Source organism: Macaca thibetana, chromosome 10, assembly GCF_024542745.1.
Source record: "Macaca thibetana thibetana isolate TM-01 chromosome 10, ASM2454274v1, whole genome shotgun sequence".
Taxonomy (NCBI): Eukaryota; Metazoa; Chordata; class Mammalia; order Primates; family Cercopithecidae; genus Macaca; species Macaca thibetana.
This window is the reverse complement of record NC_065587.1, coordinates 94,622,031-94,643,105: the sequence shown is the minus strand read 5'-3', so window position 1 is coordinate 94,643,105 and position 21,075 is coordinate 94,622,031. Positions and strand designations below refer to the sequence as shown.

General features: G+C 42.5%; 2 protein-coding genes across 3 annotated transcripts in view; both read left to right on the top strand.

The window, feature by feature from the left end:
• The window catches only part of LOC126929834 (uncharacterized), a 794,775-nt gene that overhangs the window by 751,907 nt on the left and 21,793 nt on the right, over nucleotides 1–21,075 (top strand). The gene's annotated exons all lie outside the window — the stretch shown is intronic.
• LOC126929833 (ankyrin repeat domain-containing protein 18B-like) lies at nucleotides 3,453–11,826 on the top strand. The gene is made up of 6 exons (XM_050746498.1): nucleotides 3,453–3,834; nucleotides 4,757–4,968; nucleotides 6,301–6,523; nucleotides 9,997–10,042; nucleotides 11,207–11,260; nucleotides 11,708–11,826. The coding sequence occupies exons 1-6, from the start codon at nucleotides 3,547–3,549 to the stop codon at nucleotides 11,728–11,730; spliced, it is 846 nt and encodes a 281-aa protein (XP_050602455.1). The 5' UTR covers nucleotides 3,453–3,546; the 3' UTR covers nucleotides 11,731–11,826.

The window sequence follows — 21,075 nt, the reverse complement described above, 5'->3', positions numbered from 1 at the left end:
TATTTTACTTCTTTGAAGACTAAAAATCATTCCATAATGTTCTCCTTATTTCCTCACTGAGAAAAGGAAAATGAAAATTGAACACTAGATCGATTTAATAAATACTCAAAGCTTCTTCTTTTAGGATTTTAGTTCATTGAAATCAGGTAAATGTCTGATTTTGGTTATGTAACCAAGTATTTCTAGTTGTTTCTCAAATCATATGTCTTCTTGCTTCCCAGTCTGGTCTCCTAACTTGAGGGGAAATTGTAAGGAGACACCCTGGCCTTGTTATCAGAGCTCATAATTGAAGGGGGTTTTAGGAAAAGTTCCTCCTCAGCAGCTTATGTCTCTCTCCTGGTTATCTGCTGCTTCTCAGTAATGTTTGCCATCAGTGAATAAATCTCAACATTTATTAGATCCTACTTTAAAGGAGACTCTTTTCTGCTACACAAGTTATGTTTCCTGTTTTCTCTTTTAACCTTTATTTTTCTAACAATTACCCAGAGTTTTGTGACTTACAAGAAAAACATTTCGTTTGTTCATGAACCTGTGGTTTGGAAAAAGCTTGGCCAGGAGAGCTTGTCTCTGCTCCCCTCAGCTTCTCTAGGAACAGCTGATCATTTGGGGAAATGGAATCATCTGAAGCTTTGCTCACCCACGTGTTTGATGGCTGATACTGGCCATTGGCTGGAACCTTGGTTGGGGCAGGCAGCATGAACACTGACCCTGGCACTGCCAGGCTGTCTTTGTGGCCTGATCTCTCTCACAATCTGGGGGCTGAGTTCGAAGGGAAAGCAGTCTGAGATAGGGAAGCCACATGGCATCCCTTTTACTGCATTCTATTCATTAGAAGGAAGTCAATAAGGTTGGCCCATATTCTGTTTTTAAATGGGATGAATATAGCCTCGCTTCTGTTCTAATTGACATATATATATATATATACACACACACACATAATTATGGCCATAGAGTGACATTTTGATACATGTACATAGTGTGTAATGATCAAGCTAACTAGCACATTTACTACTTCAGTCATTTTTCATTTCTTTGAATTATGAACATTCAAAATCTTCTGGCTTTTAAAAAACATACTATAAATCATAGCCATATTCACCCCACAATACCACAGAACACCGGAACTCATTCCTCTTATCTAACTGTAATTCTCTATCCATTAACCAGCCTCCCCTCTCCTACTTCTGTGAGCTTTTTTGTTGTTGTTAAGAGACAGGACTTTTCTAGTGTAGTCTGGGCTCTGGGCAACTGTAGTCATCCAGATTGGAGACAGTGGTTTGATCATAGTTCACTGTAGCCTCAAACTCTTGGGCTCACATGATCCTCACACCTCAGCCTCCTGAGCAGCTGGGATTATGGGCATGCAGCACTGCACCTGTCTGATTTTTGACTTTGTAGAGATGCCTCCCTATGTTGTCCAGGGTGCACTGGAACTTTTGGCCTCAAGTGATTTTCCTGCCTTGGTCTTTTAAAGTGCTAAGAAATAACAGGCATCAGCCATGTTACCCAGCCCTCAGTTTTTCTTTAGCTCCCACACATGAGTGACAATGTGCAGTATTTATCTGCACTTAACATAACATCCCTCAGACTGATCCACGTGGCCACAAATAACAGGGTTTAATTCCTTTATATGGTGAATAGTATTCCATTGTGTATGTGTACCACAGGATTTTGTCCATTCATTTGGTGGTGGACATATAGGTTGATTTGATACATTAGCTGTTGTGAATAGTGCTACAATAAACATGTGAGGACAGATATCCTTGTGATCTGTTGTTTTGTTTTCTGTTGCCTGAATACCCAGTAGTGGGGTTGCTGGGTCCCCGGGCAGTCCCATTATTAGATTTGTGAGAAAAACTCGTGTTGTTTTCTGTAGTGGCTGCACTAATTTACCTTCCCACCAACAGCATGTAAGAGTTTCCTGTTCTCTGGAGCCTCACCAGCATTTGTTATTTTTCTATCTTTTCAATGACAGCAATGTATTCAAATTGAAGCAAGATTCTATCACATTGTAGATTTGATTTATATTTCCCTGAGGATTAGTGATACTGAACATTTAAAAATTTATTTGTTGGCTATTTGTATTTCTTTTTTCTAAAAACAAGTATAGTTAGATATTTTGTTCGATTTTGAACTCAGATTTTTTTTTTAACAGTCAAGTTGTTTGAGTTTCTTGTACATTTTACATATTAGTCCCTTATCAGATGAATAGTTGACAATATTTTCTCCCACTCTACAGGTTTTCTCTTCACTCAGTTGTTTGCTGGCCAGAAGCTCTTTAGCTCAATGTACTACCATTGGTCTATCATTTGTTTTTTCCTATGCTTCTGATGTCTTACCCATAAAAATCTTTGTGCAGACTAATGTCCTCAAGCATTTTCCCTATATTTACTTACAGTAGTTTGATAATTTGGGGCCTTACATTTCAGTCTTCAATTGATTATGAGTTTCTTTTTTATATGATGTTACAGAGGAAGCTAGTATCATTCTTCCCCATATGGATATTTAGTTTTCCCAGTGCCATTCATTTGAAGAGACTGTCCTTTCCCCAATGTATGTTCTTGGCACCTTAGTCCAAAATCAGTTGGCTTTAAATATGTGGATTTATTTCTGGGTGCTGTATGCTATGGCCTTTACCCCAAGAATCATGACTTCTTAAAATGCAATTCAAATTGTCCTGAAACATTTGCAGTCTAAGGAAAGGCTTATGGCATTGAATCCTTATTTACAGGATTCATTATTTTGTGTCTTTTTGAAATACGGTCTTTGTCTGTCATCCAGGCAGAAGTGCAGTGGTGTGGTCATAATTCACTGCAGCCCTGAACTCTGGGTACAAGCCATCCTTTTGCCTCAGTCTCCCAACTAGCTGGCTCTACATGCATAAGCCACCATGCCCAGATAATTAAAAATAAGTATATATATACACACACACACACACATACACACACACACACACACACACACACACACACACACACACACACATATATATAGACATGGGAGTATCACTATTTTGCTCTTGCTGATCTCAAATTCCTGGCCTCCAGTGATCTTTCTGCCACAGCCTCCTAAAGTGCTGGGATTACCGGCATGAGCCACCATCCCTAGTATAGAGTATTAAATTATTTTCAAAGTCTTATTCCCAGAGCCATTTATTGACTTTGGCCTAAATCACCCACTATGATATGTCTGACACCGTTTTGACATATTATGGGGAGTGAGAATGAGGGAGGGGGTTAGACACTTTTCACTGAGAGATCACTTAGTGCCATTGAAGGAGGAACAGAAATGTATTATCAGGAAAATAAAAGTCAGATGAAGTGCAAAAGTTCTCTGGAAAGATGATGACAGTAAAGCATATATTTTTGTGACTCATGGTAGCTTTAACTTTGCTCTTAAAATTCAGAGTAATTTAAGGCTTTACATTTGAAGAAGAATGTACTGTGTTACAGATAACATTTTATTGCAAGTAAATACTTTTCAAAATTTGCTATTGGTTTTGTATTAGATTATTCTTAGTCTATATCAAACTATATTATTTTATTCATGCAGTTTGATGATCTTATGGCAGAGAAGGAAGCTGTATCTTCAAAATGTGTCAATTTGGTGAAAAACAATCAAGTTCTTCAACAGGAGTTATTATCTATGAGAAAAGTAGAACAGGAATGTGAAAAACTTGAGGAGGATAAAAAGATGTTGAAAGAACAAATATTAAATCTTAAGACACATATGGAAAACAATATGGTAGAACTTGGCAAAGTACAAGAATATAAATCAGAGCTAGATAAAAAGGCAATGCAGGCAATAGAAAAATTAGAAGAAATCCATTTACAGGTTAGTTTTTTAAATCAGGTAAGTTTATCTGTAATGTGCTTTCATTTATTTCACTGCAAACTGTATTTTGGATATGTATATATTGTGTTTCTTCTGCCTCTCTTGTAGCAATTTGCTTTGTAGAGTTCTAGAAAGAAAATGGCATCTGTTTTTTCTTTTAAACATTTAAATTTCCATTATTACTATGACAAGATCAATCTTTCAGAGTAATGATTCTCACTATGGTGTCATTTGATGATTAAGACCAGTTGGCATAAGAAAAAATTGTGATTTAGAAATTATGTGATACTTTCAAATTGGTCTTAAGCTACATTGTTCTTTGATCACTTTTTAAAATTATGAATGGATTCTATTACTTCTTGTATGACCAGATTACATTAACAGTAACATAATTATGATTTCAAATTTGTATAAATTAGACTTAATTCTGAAATCAGTTATTAGTTTTTTGGATATTGCTGATAAATATGTTAAGCTCCAGCCTCTTTTTGCTTTTTTTTTTTTTTTTTTTTTTGAGACAGAGTCTTGCTCTGTCACCCAGGCTGGGGTGCAGTGGCCAGATCTCAGCTCACTGCAACCTCCGCCTCCCGGGTTTACGCCATTCTCCTGCCTCAGCCTCCCGAGTAGCTGGGACTACAGGCGCCCGCCACCTCGCCCGGCTAGTTTTTTGTATTTTTTTAGTAGAGATGGGGTTTCACCGTATTAGCCAGGATGGTCTCGATCTCCTGACCTCGTGATCCACCCATCTCGGCCTCCCAAAGTGCTGGGATTACAGGCTTGAGCCACCGCGCCCGGCCCAGCCTCTTTTTTTTTAACATATTCAAAATTGCTCTTTGAATCACTGACTCAAAATGAAAGGCAAAAAACATATGGTAATTAGGTTATAATTGTTTTAAAAGTGTATTCTTTTCATTCGTTTTAGACACAAGCACAACATGAAAAACAATTGGAGCAGTTAAGCAAGGATAACATGGCTTCACTAAATAAGAAGGAACTCGCCCTTAAAGATGTGGAATGTAAATTCTCCGAAATGAAAACTGCTTATGAAGAGGTTACAACCGAATTGGAAGAATATAAGGAAGCCTTTGCAGCAGCATTGAAAGCTAACAATTCCATGTCAAAAAAAATAACAAAGTAAGTCAAAACATGCAATCGTAGGAAATGAATTAAGCTCATTAATTTGTTTTGAAAACATAATTTTTAGTGAGATGGCCTCAGGAGATTAGTACGAAGTGAATGCTAATTTGATAATGTAATTTTGGAAAATAATGTTAGTAAATAATGTTACCTTTAAAATATTAGTCAAGGATAATGTCTGTCCCATTTCTATTTTTTATTTTTATTTTTTTGCTTTTTGTATGACTTTTTTCCTCTGAAAACTCTCATGTAGTTAATCTGATCTGTTAGTTTTTGTCACTAAGTATTTTTGAAGCTTTATAATTCATAAAGCGATCTTGTTATAAAATTACTTGTCAGAGTTTCCCTAAATAGAAAGATTAATGAGTTTAATTTATTTTTCGGTAGATCACAACCTACACCCAAAGTGTCGAGTGGTACTGCTACTCTGGGCACAATCGTTTTTAATTGTGATTTTTAGTATTATCAATAGAGGGTGTCTCAAGAAAGACTATTTGTGTAACATTTTCAAGGTGTTACAGAAAGGCATCCTTGTGAAATAGGGAATAATTATCAAGGAATTTAAAGAAGTGTAATTCACAAAGTGGTTAAAAAGTAACACCTTGTTCAGCCTGAAGATTTGTGTGGAAGGCAGAAAGAACAAGCCCCCCACTCCAGTGCCTTGGTCACAGTGCTGGGGGCTAATTGCCTTCAGCGCTGCTTTAGTTCTTTTCATTCCAAGCCACACCATCTAGTTCTCCCCAGGAGCTGTTGCTCTGAGTTCTTCCTCAGTGCCAAATGCTTAATTGTTCCCAGATAATGGGTGAAATGTGCAAGGGTGAAACCTAAAATTTCCTTACTAAACACAACTATTCCTAGATTTTTTGTTGTTGTTGTTCATTTTACAACATGATGTTTTGATATAATGATTTCCAGTGAAGTGGTTCTTATACTCCAACAAATCAACATATTCATTTTCCTGCATAGTTACCCTTTAAGTACAAGTATTTCTAATGGAATCTTTAGAATCTCACAAGTGGAGCCATTTTAGAAAGCAGCAAGTTTCACCTGGTGAGCCGTGCATCACTGACAGCCGTTTCTCTCCCCTGTCTACTTTGTTTGAACTGCTTGTTCAGTATAAATTACCTTAGAAACACGGGTGCTTCTTTAGAATGATTTTACAATTATAATTGCTTACAACAGGTATGCTGTCACACATCTTCGGTGTGAAAACACCGTTTAGTGGGTACTTTGGTTTACTCTCAGGGCAACGTTTTAGAAACTGCAAGTCATTAAGAATCATTTAAGGAAAAATGAAATACTAAGCATTTGTCTTTGCTATCTTTACAGATCGAATAAGAAAATAGCAATGATCAGCGCCAAGCTTCTTATGGAGAAAGAGCGGATGAAACATTTTCTCAGCACTCTTCCTACAAGGCGAGACCCAGAGTCACCTTGTGTTGGAAATCTTACTAGTAGAGGACTCAACAGAAAATATGTTCCCCAAATGCCCATCAGAATTCCTGCTTCAAACCCACAGACTTCAAATAACTGCAAGAACTACTTCACTGAGGTTAGTTATATGATCGTTTCTCTTTTGGCTTTCGTTTCTCTAATATAATTCCTCTTTGTAATTTGGTAAAATACTGAGTTGTTCTGTTGACTTATGCATGTTAAGTAAACATCATAATTAGCTATGTTAACACAGAAAGGAAAGGGGAACTTTACATTTTTTAATTCCCTGGAGCTCTCATTTTCAAGAGATACCCATTTCCTAGCTTTATTCAATACATGTGACTAAACTGACACATTTAAAATGTCTTTAAAAGCTGCATTTAAGTTAGGTTTTAGAAATTGCATGTTTTTGCCTAATAACTGACGATATACCTTGAGATGCTTTGGCTTACTCTCTAATTCTAGTTTAGTTGCAGTGCATACTACCACCTTTTTTTCTTTTCTTTTCTTTTCTTTTTTTTAATACAGTGTCTCACTCTGTTGTCCAGGCTGGAGGGTCGTGGCACCATCTCGGCTCACTGCAACCTCCACCTCTCAGGTTCAAACGATTTTCCTGCCTCAGCCTCCTAAGTAGCTGAGACTACAGGCGCCCACCATTACACCCAGCTAATGTTTGTATTTTTAGTAGAGAAAGGGTTTCACCCTATTGGCCAGGCTGTTCTCAAACTCCTGACCTTGTCATCTACCTGCCTCAGCCTCCCAAAATGCTGGGATTACAGGCATGAGCTACTGCGCCCAGCCCATGTCACTTTTAAAGTTTGTTTGCAGCAGACACCACGGCGACTCATGCCTGTAATCCCAGCACTTTTGGAGGCTGAGGCAGGTGTGTCACAAGGTCAGGAGTTCAAGACCAGCCTGGCCAAGATGGTGAAACCCCATCTCTATTAAAGTACAAAAAAATATTAGCCAGGTGGGGAGTGGGCACCTGTATTCCCAGCTACTAGGGAGTCTGAGGCAGAGACTTGCTTAAACCTGGGAGGCAGAGGTTGCAGTGAGTCGAGATCACACCACTGCACTCCAGCCTGGGTGACAGGGCAAGACTCCATCTTGAAAATAAAAACTTTTAAGAAAAGTTTATTTGCACCATCTCAACTCTTCCCACCCATAATCACAACTGAATGATTGGCATCCAAACACTTTACCACATATGGATGCTTATTATTTAGTAGAATCCAATTTAATTGCATTTTATGAATTAAACAAAACCCTAAAATGTTAATTTCCTTTTTTATGTTAAAAGCTTTGTGCTTGGCCAGGCGCGGTGGCTCAGACTTGTAGTCCCAAGGCCTAGAAGTTTGGGACGCTGAGACAGGTGGGACGCTGAGACAGGTGGAACACCTGAGGTCAGGTGATTGAGACCAGTCTGGCCAACATGATGAAACCCGTCTCTACTAAAAATACAAAAATTAGCAAGGCATGTTGGCAGGCATGTGTAATCTCAGATGCTCAGGAGACTGAGGGAGGAGAATCACTTGAACCCAGGAGACAGAGGTTGCAGTAAGCCAAGATCATACCACTGCACTATAGCCTGGGTGATGGAGACTATCTCAAAAAAAAAAAAAAAAAAAAAAAAAAAAATCAGTTTGTGCCTTTCTTACATAAGAGTACGTCCTCTGACTATAAAAATCCTGGAAGAAATCCTAGGAAATGCTCTCCTGGATATCATGCTTGTCAATTAATTTATGGCTAACTCCTCAAAAGCAACTGCAAGAATAACAAAATTGACAAGTGTGGTCTAATTAAGCTAAAGGGCTTCTGCACAGCGTGAGGAACTATCACTGGATTAAACAGATAGCCTAAATATTACAAGAAAATATTCACAAACTATGGATACAGCAAATGCTTATTATCCAGAATCCATAAGAGACCTAAACAAATCAACAAGCGAAAAATAAATAACACCGTTAAAGCTGGGCAAAGGCCATGAACAGACACTTCTCAAAATAACATATGTAAGTGGCCAACAAACACATTAACAAATGCTTACCATTGATAATCATCAGAGAAATGCCAAATAAAACATCAGTGAGATACCATTTCTCACCAGTCAGAATGACTTTTTTTAAAAAGTAAAAACATATATATATAAACATATATATATATATGTTGGGGAGGCTGTGGAGGAAAGGAAACACACACTGTTGGTGGCAATATAAATTAGTTCAGCTGCTATGGAGAGCAGTTTGGAAATTAAGTACTAAGAATGACCGTTGGATGAAGCAACCTCATTACTCTACTAGGGGTATGCCTAAAGGACAATAAATCATTGTAACATAAAGATGCATGAACATGTGTGTTCATTGCAGCACTATTCAAAATAGCAAAGACATGGAGTCAATCCAGGTGCATCCAAGGTAGATTGAAAATCCAAGCTAGATTGGAGAATTCCATATATACAATGGAATACTTTGCAGCCATGAAAAGAACAAAATCAGGCCCTTTGCAGCAACGTGGATACGGCTAGAATCTACTACCCTACTCAAACTAACACAGAAACAGAAACCAGATATCTCCTGCTTTCACTCATGTGAGAGCTACACATTGGGTGCACATTATCATAAACATGGGAATAATAGACACTGAGAAATAAGAACGGGGAGGGACAGAGTGGGCCAAGGTTGAAAAACTACTTATTGGGTCATATGCTCACTACTTATGTGATGGGTTCAATTGTACTCCAAATCTTGGCATGCCTCAATATACCTTTGGAAAAAACCTCCACAGGTACCACCTTAATTGAGAATACAAACTAGAAAAAAAAATTAATAAAAGAAAAATTTACCATAAAAAAGTTTAGTATAAGTAGAGAATAGAAATTTCTTTTTAAGATAAAAATTTATTGGAGTAAAAAAACAGATTAAACTTTTATAAAGGGGAGAGTTCTGCTAAGAATTTCAAAGTAATGCATTCATTGTAAAAGATGACTTTAATTTTTTTTTTCTTTTTTGAGAAAAGGTCTCACTCTGTTGCCAGTCTGGAGTGCAGTGGTGCAATATTGGCTCACTGCAACCTCCAACCCCTGGCTTCAAGTAATTTTCCTGCCTTAGCCTCCCCAGTAGCTGGGACTACAGGTGTGGGCCACCACGTCTAGCTAATTTTGTATGTTTAGTAGAGACCAGGTTTCCTCATGTTGGCCAGGATGGTCTCGATCACATGACCTCGTGATCTTCCTGCCTTGGCCTCTCCAAGTGCTGGGATTCCAGGCATGAGCCACCACACCTGGCCATTGTTTAACCTTTGTACTAATAAACACCACCTTTCTAAAATTATGTATATGCAATAGACCAATATTAACTGTGTTTTTGTCCAATTACTCTAAGCAACATTACACAGATACATCCTCTGTTATCTAAATTAAAATAAGTAGAAAATTTACTTTATGTATGTGATTATTTTTCTTTTGAAGCAAACTTCAAGTTATGTCTAGTCACTAAAAATACTAAAGACCACAATTTGTAAGTGATATATTATATTTTCATGATAATGTTTCGTGTTTAACTTAAACATTATTATTATTTTCACTTATTTTAGATGGAGCTGGACTGTGTAGAACAAATAATTAGAGAGACAAAGAGAAGTATGTTACCAAAATTTATTCCTTAAATTTAGGTTTATTTTAGAAATAAAATTTAATAACAAATGGCATTCCTTTTCATTGTTGGGTTAGTAGATACCACCTTAAGTATTTTTCTCTTATGCACATCTAATGAAAGATATGAAAACAAAAACTTCCACAGAGAAGACTGTCCTTGTGCACCATAAATTCATCACATCCCATAGCTTCAAAAATTCCCAAGAAGTCTATGCATCTCTTTTTCACTGGCTCTACACTTTCTTAAGTTTTTCCATCCTCATGGAACTGTCAGCCAGCACCCTGAAACGATTCTCAGAAAACAAAGGCATCATCAAGTTCTCAGGGTTTTGGTAGAGATTGAAGGCCAACAGATGTCAAATTCATTCAGAAATACTTAGCTGAGCAATAACCCTTAGTAGGCAGTCACTTGACAAGTGACATTTTAAATCTCCTGTCATTTACTGTGTCATTGGCTTATGTCTGTTCTCAGGAAAACTTCCAACTTTTTCACCATGAAATAAAAACACCCACATCAATGTGATTCCTGTCAAGTTACTCAGCCTTGTCTCTCACCACTTACTGCACTCTGCCCTTTGCTCTAGCGCCAAACTGGACGGAGCGGAACTCTGCAGGGCTCTTCCCCACCTCAGGCTCTTTGCCTGCACCTCTTCCCTCTCTCTGATGAGCTTTTCCTTGTCCTTCAGGTATCAAGTTATATTATCTCCTCCACCAGAAAGCCCATGATATTGACATAAAAGTGGGATAGAGGACCCTTCTGTGTGTTCCAGTAGTGCCCTGCTGTACACCTCTCGTGTATCCATGACTCTATATGGACATTGTCTTGTCTGGTTTTTTTGGGTATAGCTTATGACTGTTGGGAGGTGGACCATACCATCTTCATCTTGAAATTCTAGTGCTGGTTCTAGAATCTTAGCACGTGTCTGTTGAGTAGATGAATGAAGAATGAAAAAGCTCTGATATTTAAACACAATTAGATTTAATGCCATGTGTAAATTATTTAATAGTAATTTTGTATTGTAAATGTACATACATATTTCTCATTCTTATTAACTCTGATAAAGTTCTCAACTCTTTAGTTTTTAAAATCACACTGAGCTAACCAAAGTGTTTTAGGTAAAGAACATAATTCTTTGTTTTTCTTTCCAGCTGTTGCTGTGTTGGACACTTTCACCCGTCTACTTTCTTCTACAGAATCCACTGGTAAGCCACGTCTAATCGAGAGAATATTTAACCATAAAATCATAAGGACAAATTTTGTGATATAAAAGATTATAAAACTTTATTACTGGGCTATTTTCACAACATTTTAATTGTTTCTCATAAAATATACAACATCACAATCTTTACTGAAGTAGGATATTTTTGTATCATATGTATGAAGGTAACTTGTAGGGTATTTTAAATGATGTTTTTCAGTCTCCTTCAGTTTTAAGTGGATCTTGAAGATGAAAACCAGTATTATTGAGTTTGACATACTCAAATTGCCCAAATGCCAGCTATTTAAACAGCCAAACAACCAAGTCATCATTGATTCTTTAGTAAAGGTCATCGAAGACTTATTTGCATATCACAGTTTTTATTACTTAGGAGACCTAAGGAGTACCTGCCAGGCTTGTCCATGTTAATGTTACGATTTTCTTTTTGTAGTTGAACCGTATTTTGTGTGGTGATGATCTGAGGCTCTGTAAATATCTGGTTACTCCTCAAAACACACTAGATTTGGCATTTCATGGATGACTTGTGTTTGAACAATTATTACTGCAATGGTTGCCAGGTGATTATTTTCTGATTCTCTTCTTTGTTCTACATGGAGAAATAAAAACAATAAATAAGGGAGAAGGGAAAGCTCATGTTTCTGGTGCTCCAATTCCCCAAGATTAGGCCAGTGGTAGATATTCTAAGCTGACTCTTTATGTCTTTTTGATTTGTGCCTGTTACTCTGTCAGCACTTTTTTACTTTCTGGCACAAGATGTTCTAAGATAATCTTGTGTTTTCTCTGCCCCAGCCCTGAAATGAGTGATTTTTTTTGGAATCAGAGGTGGAGCCACTGAGGAAGTATAGGCGAGCCCTCCCCAGCGTGTGCTCACTGGTCCTCAACAGAAGAACAGCTGCTGCATCCACTGAGGTACCAAGAAACTAGCAAAGGGCCTTCTGGCTGTCTGGGGTCAGTCCTCATGTGGTCCCTGGCTCAGCCTCAAGGGTTCTGGGTTAGTCTCCCTGCAGCCTCTGTGCTGTGTCTCTAGATTGGGCTCTGCGGGAAGGGCCCCGGGAGACCCAGCAGCACAGGGTGTCTCGTCTGCCAAATGTCCCTCCCTTCCTCCCACTCTGACACTCAGGAATAGGGTAGATGGGGTTTCCAGGCTGTGCCAGGCCACCTCACTGTCTCCTCTGAGATGAACCATGAGGGCCTTGGGGGATGAGTGTGAAGCTGGCTACCTGGAGCCTGAGGCTGACTGTCTCTCCCTGTGTCTTGGAGGAGAGGCCTTGTCCCAAGAAAACCCCCAGGGCCTGACCCCTGGGCATGCATGCAGGGAGGGAGGGTCTGTGGGCTAAGGGGGGGCATGGTAATGAGACTTTAAGCAGCACTGCTCAGGGGCCGGGTGGGTAGACCGTGGTCAGAAATGACCTGGTCATTAGGACCTAGTCAGTTGGTACCTGATCACCAGGGGCCTGGTTAGTGGTGTTCTCCTCAGTAAAGTTCTCATCAGTGGGGACCTGGCAACCTAGTCATTGGAAGCCTGGTCAGTGGGGACATGGTCAGTGGGGGTCTTATTAGTGGGGCCTCATCTGTTGGAACATAAACAATGAAAAACTGGTTGGTGGAGCCTATACAGTATACCAGGGGCCTGGTCAGTGTGGGGCCTTAGTGGCTTGGAGCTTGGTCAGTGAGGGCCTGGTCAGAGGGGACTTGGTCCGCTGGGGACTGATCCATGGAGATTTGTTCAGTGAGGGATGGGGGGGCGACAACCTGGGAAATTGTGGTCTTGTCAGTGGGAACCTGGGCAGTGGGGACCAGGTCAGTGGGAAATTGGTCAGTGGAGTCTGGCCCATGAGGCCGATTAAGTGTGAGCCTGGTTAGGAAGACATGGTCAGTTGGGACTTGGTCAGTGGGACCTGGTCAATGGAGGAGTGGTCATTAGGGTCCTCGTCAGTAGGGATCTGGTCAGGGGCGGCTGGTCAGTAGGAATGTGGCCATCTGGCCACTGTGTGACCTCAGGCAGAGGGTTTGTCTGTGGAGTCTCCTTGCTTCCATCTGCAGGGAAGGTGAGTCAGGGCACCCTGGCAGGTGGCTGGTAAAAGAAGATGAGAAGATGTGTTGTATCCAGCACTGTTTGGCAGACCTACAACTTTACACAGGACCTGTATTCCACCTAGAGAGGATGCCAGCCCTTTCTGCTCTACCCGGTGCCCCTCCTTTGTCTGCATCCCCAGGACCCCCATGGATGGGGAAGGCAGAGATTGGAGAGCACCTGTAGAGGCTCTAATGCTGGCCACGGGCCCTGGTTGTGACAGTGGTGAGACCTGGGTGCTCCCCTGAGTGTAGAAGCTAAGCCTGGCCAGAGAAGCAAGACAAACACACACATACACACACACACAGGCACACACACATGCACAAACACACTGCATGCAGACGTGTCAGTTCAGGGGGTAGAGGACACTGACTCTGGGCCCTCTTGACCCAAGCAGGCTCCAGTTGTGCTGGGTTGTGTCACCCCACGATGTCACTGTTGCTGAGCCCCCATCGCCTCTGTGTTGTGGAGCAGTTAGAGGTACACAGCAGAGTCCGTGAGTGGCTCTGCGTGAAGGACTGTTTTCTACATGAGAAGCACATCTCAGCACAGCTGACTCATCAGACTCAGGTGAGTGGAACCTGCTCTCTTCTCTTCCTCCTGGCTTGGGGACAGTCGCTATCAGGTGGGAGGTTTTGGCCTCTGGGCAGCTACTGAGGATAAACCCTAAACAGTCACCGGGTGCCTGTTCTGTGCTGACAGTCATCTCATTCATCCTCACAGCAATTCCATTCTGAATCTCATCTGGACACCCCCAGGACCACCAGGACAACCCCATCAGGGCCCTGTCACCAGGCCCAGTCTGGCTCCATGATAACCAAGACGCAGGTCCAGAGACAAGCGCCCTGCATGGTGCCTGCATGTGACTCCCCTTGGTGGGTAGTGACCAGCTCACCATGGAAGAAGCCAGGGCAGCATGCGGCCATCTGCCCTGCAGCCCTAGATGACTCCTGGGCCTTAAGAAGTCATTCTTAAAGGGAAAGCTGGTCACTTTGAGGTCCCTGGAAGGAAGGGTGAATGTGTCATCCCAACAGCCCTGGCAGCCAGCAGCATGCCATACATCTTCTCACCCAATCTTTGTGACAGAGGCCACCTTCTGAGGCACAAGTCCCATACCTAAAGGGTCCTATCTCAGTCGGCCTCATCCTGAGCCCTGGGATGGGAGAGGCACCATGCACCCCCCTGCAGCAGCCAGGATTACCACCCAGAGGACTCATCCTTCTGTGGCCCTGGCCAGATTTAGAATTTGGCCCAAGACAGGACAAGCTCAGTCAGAGCAGCTTGTCAGTACCCAGAGTCTATGTATGCCAGACATGGCCAAGCTGGCTCAAAGAGCAACCAGCCACCTCTGCAAGGGTGTGCCAGGAGCAGGTGGACCAGCCACCAACCTCATCCACTCAAGTAAACAGAGATGGCCAGCTTCTCACACCCTGAGTGACCACCACCTGACAGCTGATGAAGTGGAGGCCTGAGGAAAAGCAGATGGCACTGGGGCCCTGCTTCCAGGGCAGAATAACCGATTGACCCTGACTGGCAGTGAGTTGGTGACTGGTCCACCTGCTCCTGGCACACCCTTGCAGAGGTGGCTGGTTGCTCTTTGAGCCAGCTTGGCCTTGCCTGGCATGCACAGGCCTCAGTGCAACAACTGTGCTGCAAATGGAGTCACATAGAGGATATGAGCAGCAGCCTCAGGAGCAGGCTGTGCACTGCCTTTGGGGCTCCAGCCCATGCATCAGGGCTTCTACAGCACTGTGGGCTTCTTGGGTGCCAAGAGGCAGACCACAGACCATCCTGAGGAGGACTCTGGTAAGAGCTTCCTTGTGTATGTGGATGATGTCCAGGATGTTGGCCTGGTGTCCCTGAGGCATCACTAACAGGTCCATGACTGGGTCCAGGTCCTGCCTGGGCTGATTGGCGAAGATCTCCCTGGCAGCATTGAAGGCATCAGTGGTGAAGTGGCATCTATGTTCAAGTGCAGAAAGGGCCCAGTCTGGTGGATGAACCACACGGCCAGCTTCTGGGTGTGGGCACGGTGCCACATCCTTTGTCACTTCCTGATGTGCCCCACCAGCACTGAAGAGACAGCGTGGAGACAGGGCAAGAGGAAGGCTGAGAAGGATGAGATGGTGAGTCCCAGATTCTTCCTGTCCCTGAGCCCACCCTGAGTGACCCTCAACCTTTAGGAATGGGAGAGCAAGATTGACAGCTTCAAGTACTTCACCGAGAAGATAGACAACAGGGCACTCAGCTCAACTTCACAGCCAGTGAGTTGACATCCAAGCAGATGATGGTAACAGGCTTTAAGAAAGAGCATCAGATGGCAGCCAACACTTCAGCCTCAGCCAGGCATTGGAGTTGGACCAGGCCATCCACTTCACCATAGAGGCCTTCCACACTATCAGTGAGCTCTTTGCCAGTCAGCCCAGGCAGGACCTGGACCCAGTCATGGACCTGTTAGTGCTGTCTCAGGAACACCAGACCAACATCCTGGACACCATCCACATGCACAAGGACGCTCTTACCAAAGTCACGGAGAGCCGGCAATATGTGACAGAAGTGAAGACAGAGGTGCAGAGGCTGATGACGTCAGAATCGCAGGAACAGGATTTCTTTGGCTACTTTGGCTGAAATTCACCACTTTCATCCAATTCCAGTGAGAGACATGGACTCACAGATGCTGCATTTCTTGCAGCAAAAGATACTGTTTTTTCAAAATGCCACCCAGGAATTGATAGTGTTGAATGACTAGATACTCGATCGTGGACTGCTTCCAGTTCAAGGATTCATTCTACAGAGAATAATAACACTAGAGCAAAGAGCTAGTACACGCTATCGGTGGTAGCACAAGGATGGTTTTGTGATCAACTGAAATCCAGGTGAATACAGAATTGTGTAGGAAACAGTTAATATGATGATACAATAGAAACAGTAGCAAACATGAATTAAATCATGCTATGAATGCCTAAACTACCATTGTAACTTTTGGAAGAATAATACCACTTTACTGCTTTTTGAAGTATGAATATTTTAGTGTATGTGCTATAGGCCTCAAATCCTATAAAGAATCTCCGAGAAGTTGGCTGGATAAATCCTGCTGTGGATGTCTTTATACTCAAAGATTAATGATGTAATTTGCATTGTCCCCACCAAATCTCCTGTTGAATTATACTTCCTATTGTGGAAGGTGGATCCTGGTATAAGGTGATTGAATTGTGAAGGCAAATTTCTCATGAATGGTTCAGCACCATCCCCTTGTAGCATCCTCACAATCATGAGCAACTTCTCATGAGATCTAGTCACTGAAAACTCTACATCACCTCCCTACTCTCCATGTTTTCCTCTTGCCATGTGAGACAACTTACTCACTCTTTCTTTGCCTTCCACGATGATTGATAGATGTCTGAGTCCTCCCAGAAGCAGAAGCCACTGTGCTTCCTGTCCACCCTGCAGAACCATGAGTCAATTCAACCTCTTTTTCAAAACAAATCATACAGAAAATGGCAAATGAGGATTGGAACATTGCTATAAAGATACTCAAGGACGTGGAAGCAGCTTTGGAACCATGTAATGGGCAGAGGTTGGAAGAGTTTGGAGGGCTCAAAAGAAGATAGATAGATGAGAAAACTTTTGGAACATCATAGAGACTGTTTAAATGGTTGTGACAAAAATCCTGACGGAAACATGGATAGTGAAGGCCAGGCTGAGGAGGTCTCAGATATAAGAAGATTTCTGGAAAACGTCTTCCTTTTGGATATGGAAAGCTTATACAATGTCTGTACCATCATTGTGCCTTAGAAGCAGTGAATTCCCTTTCTATTTCCGAGGCTCATAGGCAAAAGTGACTGTTGCCTTGACTCAGATGAGACTTTGGACTTTGTAACTTTGAGTTACTGCTGAAATGAACTGATGCTGAAATGAGTTAAGACTCATGCTGGAAAGGCAGGATTGTATTTTGCAATGTGAGAAGGACATGAGATTCCTGGGATCAGGGACTATTCTGTCCCTGTGTCCCTACCAAAACTCATGCGGAATTCTATTTCCTAATGTTAGTGATGGGGCCTAGGTGGCAAAAGATTTAGTCATAAAAGTTGTGTGGGGGTGGATCATTCACGAATGATGAAGCACCATCCCCTTGATGCTGTCCTGAGAGTGAGTGAGTGCTCATGTGATCTGGTTGTTTAACAAGCTGTGGAACCTCTGTCCTCATTTTTTGTTCCTCCTACTCCTGCCTTAGGAGACATCTCATCGTCCCTTGGCTTTATGATATAATTAGGAGGCTTCCTGATTCTTTCCAGAAACAAAAGACACTAAGCTTCCTTCACTGCTTGCAGAACCATGAGTCAATTAAACCTCTTTTATTTACAATAATACAGAAAAGTAAAACTGCCAAGAGGAGCTGTGAGATGCCTTCAAGGCCTTTTTCCCTTTGTCTTGGCTATTAGCACAGGGCTTTTTTGTATTCAAATTTCTGAAGTCTTCTTCAATTTTTCCCCTTAAATTGGGTTTTGCTTTATTACTACATAGTCAGCCTGCTATACAGATACCTGAAAAAGTAGAAGCAGGCTCAGTAGTGGCTAGCAAACAAAGATTGGGGAGGGTTTGGAGGGATTGGAACATGATGGAAAGATGAGGGATGGGGAGGGAGTGATTTAATTATGGATGGGCGGGGGGTGTGGAAGGAAATAAGGGGGGGAGGGTGGGAAGGAATAGGCTGGCTGTAGGGTGGTTTCGAGGGTGGTGGGTAGTAGGCAGGGGTAGTAGCCTGCTGCAGAGGCAGAGCCTCATGGAAAACCCCTACTAGGGCAGTGCACCTGTGGCTTTGCAGGTTTGAGCCCTCATTGCCACTGTCAAGGACTCGACTCGTGTTCAGTGCCTGTAGCTTGTCCACACTGAGGGTGCAAGCTGTTGGTGGGACTATGATTCTGGGGGTTGGAGGGTGGTAGCCACCTGCGTGGGGGCTCCAAGTCCATATTTTCCTTCAGCACTGCCCTAGTAGAAGTTTACCAAGAACCCTGCCTCTGCAGCAGATTTCTGCCTGGAAACAGCAGGGGGTGGGGGTGGCAGGCATATCCTTCACCAATGGTTAAGCACCATCTTCTTGATGCTGTCCTTGTGATAGTGTGTTCCCATGAGATCTGGTTATATAACAGGGTGTGGCACCTCTTTCCTCTCTCAGTCTTGCTTCTACTCCTGCCATATGTAGCATGTCCTTGCCCCTAGGCCTTCTGGTATGATGGGGAGGTTTCCTGAGTCCTCCCAGAAGCAGAAGCCACTATGCTTCCTTTACAGCCTGCTGAACCATGAGCCAGTTAAACCTCTTTTCTTTATGATCATATGGAAAATTAGTGCTGTAAAGTGGAGCCCTGAAATGCTTTCAAGGCCCTTTCCTCTTTGTCTTGGCAACCAGCACTCAGCTTCTTTTCATGCAAATATTTGAAACCTTTGTGAATTTTCCCCCGAAAATGGACTTTTCTTCTTTTATTACATTGCCAGGCTGTGACAAAGAGAGCTGACAATGTAGAAGCAGGTTCAGAAGTAGGTAAAAGACAGAGGTCGGGAGAGTTGGGAAAGCTAAGAAGACAGCAAGATGAGGAAAAGTTTGGACCACTGTAGAGAATTGTTAAATACTTGTGATCAGAAGGCTGACAAAAGGATAAACACTGAAGTCCAGACTTAAAAGGTCTCAGATGAAAATGAGGAATTTCCTGTTAACAGGAATCAAGGTTCCATTTGATTGGCCTTAGCAAAGAACATGGCTGTGCAGTGACCCTACCCCAGAGATCTGTGAACTATGAACTTGGGGGTGGTGATTCAGGATGTAGCTGGTGGAATGAACATCTAGGCAGCATGGCATAAGAGGTATCCTGTCTGCATTGAACAGCCTGTGTTCTTATGTGTTACCTAAGAAATGACTTCAAGATAGAACTTCTATTTAAATGAGAAGTGGAGACCTAAAGTTCGGAATATTTTCAGCCTGGCCAAGTGTTCAAAAAGAAAAGCTGATTTTGAGTGGGAAAATTCAAGAAGCCTCAGGGTATGTGCATAAAAACCAGTCCAGTGCAAATAGACAAGACAATGGGAAAAAGGCCTTGAAGGCATCTCAGAGACCTCTGCAGCATCCCTTGCTGTCACAGGCCCTGGGGCCTAGGAGAGAAGAATGGTTTCCTGGAAAAGCTCCATGGCCTTGCTGCTGTGTGCACCCTCAGGACACTGCTGGCTGCATCCCTGCAGCCCCAGCTCCAGCCATGGCTGAAAGATGCACAGGTACAGCTTGGGTCACTGCTTCAGAGGTGGCTTCAAGCCTTGATGGTTTCCATATAATGTGAAGCCAGCAGGTGCTTACAGCAAGAACAGAGGCTTGAGAGCCCCCATCTAGATTCCAGAAGATGTACAGAAAATCCTGGATGTCCAGGAAGAAGCTTTTCCATAAGGCAGAGCCTCATGGGAAACCTCTACTAGGGGAGCCAAGAAGGGACATATAAGGTTGAAGTCCCCACACAGGGAGGCATCATCCTCCCAACCCCAGATTCATAGACCCACAAACAGCTTGCACCCTCAGTATGGAAAAGCTACAGGCACTCAACACCAGCCCTGTCCATGAGAGCAGCCACAGAGGCTGAATACTGCAAAGACACAGGTGCAGATCTGCCCAAGGTCTTGGGAGCACAGCCCTCACACCCCTGTGCAATGGATGTGGGACAGGGATTCTAAATGGATGATTTGGGAGCTGTAGGATTGAGTGACTGGCCTGCTGGATTTTGGACATTTATTTATCCTATGAGTCCCATCTGTGTTTTGTGCTTCTTTCTAGAAATTTTGTTTTCTATCAGCTGGGAATGCTTACCCATTGCCTGTGTAATCATTGTACCTTGGAAGTAGTTAACTTGCTTTATAATTCAGTGGCTCATGGGCAGAAGGGACTGCAGACTTGTCTCAGATAAGACTTTGGGCTTTGGACATTTGAGTAAATGCTGGAATGAGTTAAGATTTGGGGCACTATACAGAAGGCATCATTGTATTTTGCAATGTGAGAAAGACATGAGATTTGGGGGACCAGGGACAGAATAATATGATTTATCTCTGTGTGTCTCTCCCAAAACTCATGTGGAATTGTAATGGAAAATGTTAAAGGTGGGGACTGGTGGAAGGTGATATAATCGTGGTGGAGAGTGGAGTTTGGATGGGGAAGGGTGGGGAGAATTGGGGGGTATTGGGATGGGGAGAATTGAGGGGAAGGTGGTGGGGTTATGGGTGAAAGTCAGGGGTGGGGTGGATCCTTCACAAATGGTTAAACTCCATGTCCATGATGCTGTCCTTCTGATAGTGAGTTCTCTTCACGATTTTGGAGCTGTGAGATTGAATGAACACTGGCCTGCTGGGTTTTGGGTGTCCATTGTGCCTGTGGTCCCATTTGTGTTATTTTTCTTGGAAATTTCTTCCCTTTGGATTGAGGAAACTTACCCAATACCTGTACCGTCATTGTACCTTGAAAGAAACGAATGCACTTTTAACTTCAGTGACTCATAGGCAGAAGAGATTGTAGCCTTGTCTCAGATGAGACTTTGAACTTTTTACATTTGAGTTAATGTGGGAATGAGTTAAGCTTTTGGAAACTTTTGAAAAGGCATGACTGTGTTTTACTCTGTGAGAAGGACCTGAGATTTGGGGGGCTCAAGTTCAGCATGATATGATTTGGCTGTGTGCCCCTAGAAATACTCATGTGG